Here is a 9,705-nt window from a genome sequence, read left to right as displayed (position 1 = left end):
GCAGTGACAGAGATTGCCCTCCCTACCTGGCCTAACGACAGGCCAAGCTAGGGGCACTGCAAGCTAGGATTCGAACCTAGCTAGTGCTAGTGCCACTCCACGTTACTGTGCTGCACACTACATACACACACACACACACACACACACACACACACACACACACACACACACACACACACACACTGATCAATGCAACGGTGATCATTGTAATGGGAAGGCCAACAGGTGCCATTACATCTTTCCTAGTGAATGGTGGTGCTCACCGCTTATGAGGTCTACATTGATGGGATCTAGATCTTGTGTGTTGACACCTCAGGCTCCTCTGGACCTTTTGGAAATAGCAGAAACTCACACAGCGAGGAGGTGGCAAAAGGCCCCGCATGCAGCATGAGAGAGAACATATCCACCATCTGGAGGAGACCATTGGACAGCTAGCCGGCACAACAGCCTAGAAAGAGCCTGGAGGGAGAATCCCAGTTCCAAACAGGTTAAAAGTCTCTCTCTCTCTCTCTCTCTCTCTCTCTCTCTCTCTCTCTCTCTCTCTCTCTCTCTCTCTCTCTCTCTCTCTCTCTCTCTCTCTCTCTCTCTCTCTCCTCTTCTCTCTCCTCTCTCAGCTCCTCTCTCCTCTCTTCTCTCTCTCTCTCTCTCTCTCTCTCTCTCTCTCTCTCTCTCTCTCTCCCTCTCCATCCTCAACAAATTACAGCTCTCAAATATGAATACACCTTCTAATCAGCAGTGGTATTGCAGTCATGTCATGTTGGTTTGTGGCTGATATTTCATACTGTCTGTAATACAAGGACTGCGCCACAAGCAGTGCCCTCAATCACCTCACTGCTTTTGCACTTTTGCAGAAGCTGATGTGGAGGCAACTCAAAGGAGGAGAGGTGTGGAGACAATGAGGAGAAATGAGTTCATTGATGCCGTGGAAGAGTCCCCTGCATTCATATATGTGACTGACTGCCAATAACCACACAAAGCACAAGTAAGTAAGAGGCGTTACATAGGAGCAGCTCCATGCACTGATGCAGTGGTGAAAATGAACCAAGTAGGCTGCATGTACAATGTTGAGGTACTTTTACTTTACTAGAGTATTTCCAATTTTATATTGTACTTTTAATTCCACTACAATCATTTGAAGAGTTTAGTTACTTTGTAGATTTGGATTATTACGGCATTACAAAACATACATTAACCACTTCAGCCCTATTTAAATGTATACAAACTTGTAGCCTGTAGTTCTGCTACCGGTATTTCTGTCATGGTCTGTCTCCCTACAGACCAATGAGACCATGTTTCCATGTCAGCCACTCCCACATTCCATGCTATCGCTCAGTCCTTAACACACACGCTCATACTCCCTCATTAGTCCAACAGTGCCATGCCCCTTTCACACCTGAGGACATTTCTCTAATCATCCTGCTCCCTATAAGACTTTACTGCTTGCGCCTCTTGTAAGGTTTGCCTTTTGGACTTTTTGAACTGTTTGCATTTTGGGCATCACTGCTTTTGTGTTTGAAAAGTTTAGCTTTTTACTTTCCTGTTTTTGTGCTTGCAAATGTTTTTGTAAGCTGTACTTTAGTTTGAATTAATACGTTAATTTAAACTCTCCTGCTAACAGCCTAACAGGATATTCCGCATAATAAGTACTTTTACTTTTGGGTATTGATGCCAATACTTCTGAACTATTACTCAAGTAAATCTTGAATACCACACATAATTGTAAAAGAGTGTTTCTAGATTACTGTACTACAGAATTGATACTTTTACTACTACTACTACTAAAAGTACTCCTTCCACTGCTGCGCCGATGTGTATGTTAATTATGACATGCACAACCTCAAGCCGCCTCAGTGCTCGACGAGGTTGTGCATGTCATAATGAATGTGCATTAATGGAGGAAGGTTCTTATAGGTAGATGAAGCAAAGTTGTTTAATGAAATCTTGTGAATGCAATTGATCTCAGGCACTCAGGGAGCAATCAGAGTATGATGATGAGTGGAGGAATTCCCAATGACTGGAGCCACAATGACAACGTAAGTCCTCAGCAGACTTATCTTCATTAAGAAAAAAATTAAATATGCATTAGAGATGTTACCAGCTGTAGCTAAGAGTAGCTCAACTACTGTTTTCTTTTTTTTAAACAGGACTCAACCAGCTCGAACCACACACAACAAAGGACACGACGCAACCGTATCCCTGACAAACCACATTACTCTCTCAGCCTATGGAGCATCATGAGGACCTGCATTGGCAAAGAGCTGTCCAAGATACCCATGCCTGTAAAGACTTTTGACTAATATCAACTGGTTATGATGGAGGCCTAGTTTTTGTCTCCGTTCTATAAGCTCCAGGTCACATGATTATTAGTGTAGTGAAAATGGCAGCTCTGCAAGCCCATTGTGTTCTTGTGCGGTTTTCACTATTTCAGAAATGTGTTTTTAAATATCTGATTTATTATTTTTCAAAGAATGTCACCCATACATGCCCAAGGAACACCAGGGTTAAAGGATTGTTCACCCCAAAAATAACTTATTTTCAATCAGTCAATTACACACCCCATGAAGCCTTGAATTCATGGAGATTTTATTTCGTTTTTTGTCGCATTTCTAAAGCCAATAATTTGATAACTGGCGAAGACTCAAATGCAGGTCAAGTGAGTCAAACCTAACCGGCTGTAAAGTGTTGAAATATCGTGTTCCTCCCTACGGTCCATACAAAAAAAAAGTTTTGTAATTTTTCTTATTTTTTGTTTAGGATTTATGAGCTCAATTGCACCCAAAAAACCTGACCTTTTAACATTCAGTAGATTTTCTGTGGTCTGGGGTGGTCTCTGATTTTCCTGTGGATTGTGATGTACTGTAAGAGCCAGCTAATCCCATATATGACACTGGGATTTGCCAGCAGATGTCACTCTTTTCACTGTTTTGCCTGTTTTCTTTCTAGCTCAAAAAAGGCTTCACAGACACAGAGAATTCTAGACCACAGAGAATCCACTGAATGTTCAAAGTTCAGGTTGTTTGGGACGTAATTGAGGTCATAAAACAGAAAAACGAAAGATGAAAATGAATGTCATGAAACCTTTAACATGCTGCAGGTGAACTTCAACGAGCCCTTATCAATGCTGCAGCGTCTGACCGAGGACCTGGAGTACAGTGAGCTCCTGGACCGGGCGGCCCACTGCGGCTCCTCCTTGGAGCAGATGTGCTTGGTGGCTGCGTTCTCCGTCAGCTCCTACTCCACCACCACACACCGCTCGGCAAAGCCCTTCAACCCTCTCCTGGGGGAGACCTATGAGCTGGACAGCTTAGATGAGTGTGGCTATCGCTCCATCTCTGAACAGGTGAGGCGCGCACACACACACACACACACACACACAGAGACTGGTGGAAAAAAAATACTAAATATTAAAGTATCAATATATTGCAATGTAGAAATATTCTGTTACACGTAAAAATCCGGAATTCAAAATTCACTCGAGTGAAAGTATAAAAGTAGCCTACCCAAAAGTAGAAAGTGCTCATTATGAAGACTGTCCCATTTCACAAGCTTTAAAATGTATAAAGAACATTTGAAAATAGCAGATTTTCAAGCAAAGTATATAAGGCAGAAGTGTATTAAAGTGACATTATAGTAGAAGTAAAAGTATAGAAATTTGGAAATACTCCTGCAAAGTAAAAATGCTTCAAGATTGCACAACTTTTTCTTTTTTTTAAACAATAGGTTTATTGTTTTTTTGTAGGTTTTTATTTTCTCATGCATTTAATAATGAATTGCATTTTTATAGCACTTTTCCAAGTGCTCAAAGCGCGTTACAATGGTTCATTCATACATTGGGAGTATGTACATAACATGGTGATGCTGACATATAGGAGCGGAGAGGATCAATACAGCAGACCAAGAGACAAAAATAAAAAAACGACACAGTTGCCTACTTGAGTGCATGTACTTAGTTATTTTACTCCACTGCACAGAGTACCTGTGCTTAAATGGATTTGTCGTGGCAGGAGTTAATGTAGCCTATACCTGCTTCACCTATAGAACACAATTTCCAAATGGTAAAGTGGAATGAATGTATTTATTTAACAAAAGGCAAGAGCTCTGGGACCCCACCCCAATTTCAGACATCTGTTACCTTTACACAACAAGAGAACCCAAATGGATGAGACACTTGGTTAGTGGAGACAGAGCCATACATGGCTCTTTTTACATGATTTACAAATGGTTACCCTGACAGACTGCAACAGGTGATTTCATGGTTTGCTTACTAAACTGTGTTGTAAATAGACCTGCATAGAGACCAGACCTCTAAGTAAAGACTCGTATGGAGGCATAACTATAATCACGGATAGAACAGTGTAGTATTATCCAGTGGTGGAAAGCAACTAAGTACACTTTACTATAGGTAGTGTAAGTTACTGTAAGTAGGCTATAATTTGGAGTTACTTTTACTTTACTGGAGTATTTCACCCACTTCTTTGCTTATACTCCACTACATCTCAAAGGAAAATATTGTACTTTTACTCCACTACAATTAAATGAAGCTTGAGTTACTAGTTACTTTGTAGATTTGGTTTACAAAACACACTAACCACTTCAATCAGCCCCATATATATTTCGGCCATTTGAAAATGGCAGATCTACAGTATATAATAGTGGTTGGGAGACTAATTGAGCCTAATGCGATCACGGCACTATTTGGGGCTTCGTTATCGTATTAGGTTGTTTCCCTTCATTTTTCTCTTGTCTTTGATTTCATTCTCTGTCTTTGTGAAAGTCTTGCTTAATGTTCTTGCAATCTCTTGATCACTTTCACCTTTTCATGACCTTTTTGTAAATTAATGAAAAATGCTAAAACAGATTGTGGGGAAGAAAATACAATAAATAAATACAATCTCACAATTGAGAGCTTGTAGATCGCTATTTTCAACAAAAAATGTTTTATACATTTTTAACTCGTTCCTCCCCACCACAGGTGGTGCAGTGCCCGGTGTCGAGTCGGTCTGACCCACATTTATCCAGAACCGCCCCAAAAAGGCCCCTGCCCGGGCTCTGGACAGCAGAGCCATAGAGTAAAACAGAGTTACGAGAACTCCGTTCATTTCATGGGGCCAGTCCAATGGCGGCTCTTCCACATATACTTCTATTGGCGAAGAGCATAGCGAACAGTGACAAAGTCCTGGACCGGAAGTTGGCAGAATGCGCTGGACTCAGGCAACAGCCCAGCTTTAATGATTATTTTAGATAGTATGTTAGTACAACATAACATTACAGAGTCTTTAGTTGTCACTGTACAATACTTTACAGTCCTTGTCATGAAGAATTGCACAGAAAACACTGAAGAGCAATGATTCTTTGCATGAAAAATAGATGCCATTCTTTCACTCTCAGGTCAGTCATCACCCCCCCGCCGCTGCACACCATGTGACATCACAACGAGGCTGGACCCTGAGGCAGGACATTACCATTGACAGCAAGTTTCGTGGGAAATATATCTCCGTCATGCCTTTAGGTGAGAGCAAGTATTAATATGGCTGTCAATTCTGACAGTTGATGACAATTATCATGCAATGAAAAATCAAATGCAGAAATACTGTAGATTAAAACTGCAATCTGTAAACTTCTATGCCCTATGTATGGTATTCAAACCAGGGGATAAATTACTATTTGACCCTAATGCAATACCTCTTAGGTAGACCAGTAGTGGTCCTATCTAACCACAGTAACTAAATGTTTAAATAGAAGAGCATGTACACGACCACACCACACAAACAGTTGTGTTGAGTTGTATTGTGATAATAACATACTATACCATCTAGCACAGATTGGTCAACCATCAACATAACATTTTATTCACTTAAAAAAAAGTTATGGATTGCAGCTTTAAAGAGAATACAGAGGGAATTCTTCTTTTGTTACTATTGTGCACTCTTTGGTCATCTTCTTTGTTTCTCTGTAGGCTGTATTCACCTTGAATTCCACTCAAGTGGGAATCATTATATCTGGAGCAAAGTCACTTCCACTGTGCACAACATCATTGTTGGAAAGTTGTGGATCGATCAGGTGTGTTATGTTATGTTAAATAAATGTGATAATATATTTCATCCTCTAGTCCAGCTCCTCTAGCTTCCAGTTTGTTAGTCAGTTAGCTCATCCATTTAGATCTGAGAACTGATTCTACAAATGTCTTCTAAATAAAACAATAAAGTGTTCTGAAAAACCCATGTTTCTATATCAGCGGTGCTCAAACTATTTCATGTCAAGGACCACCAAAATTATATATAATTGGCCGCCGACCCCCATCTGAAAATATGTTGTTCCAGTGAGTTAAAAACTTTTGCTGGGAAAGAATATATATTCAAAGATTTGCACACATTTTTCACGATTTTTCAACAATAGCAGATCTAATCCAAGCTATGAGCTTGGAGATCTTCTATTTTGCAACAGCTAACGTTTAAAATAATGGATAAAGTGGTTAAAAGCTATAAGGCGACACAGATGCTGCTTCAGGTCTAAATGGGTTAATACTGTATCTCATAGCATTTCTCTCTCTTTCATTTCCTACTCTCTTTCTCAAACCCCATCTTCTTCTGTGATTGTGTCCTCCTCTTTTACTGTTTGTAGTCTGGTGACATTGAAATAATTAATAGCACTACCAAGGACACCTGCCATCTCAAGTTTACCCCCTATACCTACTTTTCCAGAGAGGTCCCGCGCAAAGTAAGTCTATCATCCCTTCGGTCTTTGCACACTTGCTTCTTTGAAGATTCATTTAATTATAATGACTATTGGTGGCCATTATTTTTGTTCTTACATCATACTCCACCCATTGGGGTATATTAAAAGTAATGCACACTCATGTAAACTAGTATACACTTGCTTGTGCATATTTAAAGACATAAGAAAGTAGACTGTAAAATTATATATTTTAGTAATGAATAGCTTTATAAATTACTTTGTCTGATTGAATGGAATGCTAAATGCAGAGAAGACAAAACATGGCGCCTTACAATATGATCAGACTGAGTCAGGAGAATTCAATACAATACATTTTACCCTATCTTTTCCATTGTCTCAAGGTAACAGGGGTGGTAGAGGACGGTGAAGGAACAGCACAATATATTTTGTCTGGAACGTGGGACGACAAGATGGAGAGCGCCAAGATAGTGGAAAGCAGCAAAGGAAATGGAGGGTCTGAAGGCAAGCAAAAGATGGTTTATCAGACTCTTCCACCAAAACTGCTGTGGAAGAAATACCCACTACCGTATGTTCATTTCCAGTCCACTATATTTCTTGTAAGAAAAGCTGTACCACTTTTGCTAAAGTTTTATATGCCACCATACGAAGATGTTATGCACTAATGTCATGTGCTGAAAATAGCAGATCTACAAGCTCACAGTGTGGTGCGATTCAACGCGTATGTTTGTAGATCTGCTATTTTCCGCACAAGATGCCATTGGACGACGAAGTACAAATCAGCTTTACAATCCCTTCCCATTCCTACAGTATCTTTTTAGCCTACCCGTGTACATTTTCTTCCTGTGTCACCTGTCGCCCAATGCACAGGGATAATGCAGAGAACATGCACTTCTTCTCTACCCTGGCTCTAACGCTGAATGAGCCAGAAGAAGGTGTGGCCCCTACTGACAGCCGTATGCGTCCTGACCAACGCCTCATGGAGGCAGGTTTGTGGGATGAAGCTAATGTCCACAAACTGCGTCTAGAGGAACAACAAAGACGGGACAGAAGGAGAATGGAGGCACAAGCCAACGAAGCCCTGGAACAAGGTATGTACTGTATACAGAGTGAGAGAAATGGGGGCTTTTACAGCTTCACCCAGCCATGAATGGAATACACATGCAGGACCACAATGGAAACAAACCATAGTGCCTTCTTGGGTATATCCTCTTAACATCCTTTTGTACAGAACAGTGCAAACTGTTAGTAAAGTATGAAATCAATCAATCAAAAAAGCATGTACTGAATTACTTGTGGTACCCTTCAGGCCAAGACATCGAGGGTCACCAGCCACTGTGGTTTGAGAGGACGACAGACGATGCAACAGGGGAGAGCGCCTACGTCTACAAGGGTGGCTACTGGGAGGCTAAAGAAAATCAAGACTGGAGACAATGTCCTGCAATCTTCTAATTTCCTCTGCTTCTGTTTTTGACAGAACATTTTGAGGGCAGATTAAGAGAGGGTCAACATGCAAATACTGCGTGCGTGCGTGTGTGTGTGTGTGTGTGTGTGTGTGTGTGTGTGTGTGTGTGTGTGTGTGTGTGTGTGTGTGTGTGTGTGTGTGTGTGTGTGTGTGTGTGTGTGTGTGTGTGTGTGTGTGCGTGTGTGTGAACTATTTTAAATTATTTGTGTGTGTATAGTTACGGGTAAGAAAATGTGAACCGCAGAGACAGGAGTGCCGTATTGAAGCACTGATTCATCATAAGTTGTACCTGATGGTATCTCTCGGGAGAGCAGATACACTCACTGGATGACCTTTTCTCAAAGCTGTTCTGAAACAAACTGTTCCTCCAGCATCAGTTTGACTTTGACAACAGATTGTGAACGGACTGCAGCAATGTGGAAATATTAATTTCTTCCATTCAGTTTATGAGAACATTTTATATTTTTGTTAATCACACACAGTCTTTAGGGATGTATATTCACCATTCTGACATGGTTCGTTAGAGATATTACTAGTATAGTGTATATAATATATACCAAGGTCCCTCTGTATGCATAATTGACTAACATAAGACGGCATCCTATAGTATGTAAACTAAACCTATTTTTGTGCCAGGTTGCATAGAATATCTTGAGTCTTACACCCAGAGGTAAATAAATGGGTAAATAAATGGGTACATCTCAATGCAGGATATCAAGGAAAGTTTAAAAAATGGTGCTGGCTGGTACTATATAGTACATTACTGTATTGACAAGCTGTGTCTCTTTTGTTACATTCACTTCTGTGTGAATCACAGATGATTGTATTATACTGTAAAAAGCCTGTTTGATTTTGGCCTGTTTATAACAAAAGTATTATGATAGAATTACCTCATGTACTGTATTATTACTGGCAGATCATATTGATTGCTCTCAGTTGTCCTGAACATTTACAGTATATATTCTGTCAGAACTAAATTTCAATTTGTGTAAGCATAATCTTAAATTGATATTTTTTAAATCAAAATACAATTAAACTATACACGTTTTTTATATTAAATTAAGAATCAGAATATAAGTTATGTAATTGTAGTGGAGGTGCAACTGAGATAAGCTGATGCACATACTGTATTTACATTTGCCTGGTGGCAATTACACATGCAACTAAGTTTTTGTGAAAACAAACAAGTAGCTATGCATGATTTTAGAGTTACTTAATAACACTGCACTAGCACAAAAATAATCTCACCATCTCATCAACTAGCAGATTGTATTTAGATTCTCACTGAACATGATGTGAACTCACCTTTTGTGCCCTATGACTTGGAAACAATAAAATAATTGAGCTAACAAAAATATTACTGTGTGCTTCTTCACAACCACTGTCAGAAGAGACACTTGTATGTGTAGGTCCCAGAATTCTATTTTATTTGAATGATGAAACCCAGCTGCCATTAATAGTTGGAAATGGAAATGGAAATTGCGGAAATTGCGGAAATGGAAATTGCGGAAATTGTGGAAATTGTAATTGCGGAAATTGCGGAAATG

General features: G+C 40.0%; 1 protein-coding gene across 1 annotated transcript; it reads left to right on the top strand.

The window, feature by feature from the left end:
* Positions 1–895: 895 nt before the first annotated feature.
* On the top strand, positions 896–9,456 carry osbp2a (oxysterol binding protein 2a; the record flags this gene model as incomplete). The annotated part of the gene is given in 11 exon segments (XM_080755508.1): positions 896–954; positions 956–982; positions 1,964–2,033; positions 2,145–2,279; positions 3,095–3,340; positions 5,389–5,509; positions 5,957–6,060; positions 6,622–6,717; positions 7,077–7,261; positions 7,564–7,784; positions 8,003–9,456. Coding segments are annotated over 11 exon segments (1,407 nt in total). The 3' UTR covers positions 8,146–9,456.
* Between the last annotated feature and the right edge of the window lie 249 nt (positions 9,457–9,705).

This window comes from Protomyctophum bolini, assembly GCF_963924005.1.
Source record: "Protomyctophum bolini genome assembly, chromosome: 22".
NCBI classification, from domain to species: Eukaryota; Metazoa; Chordata; class Actinopteri; order Myctophiformes; family Myctophidae; genus Protomyctophum; species Protomyctophum bolini.
The sequence above is the reverse complement of the archived record's forward strand: the minus strand, read 5'-3'. Positions and strand labels throughout refer to the sequence as shown.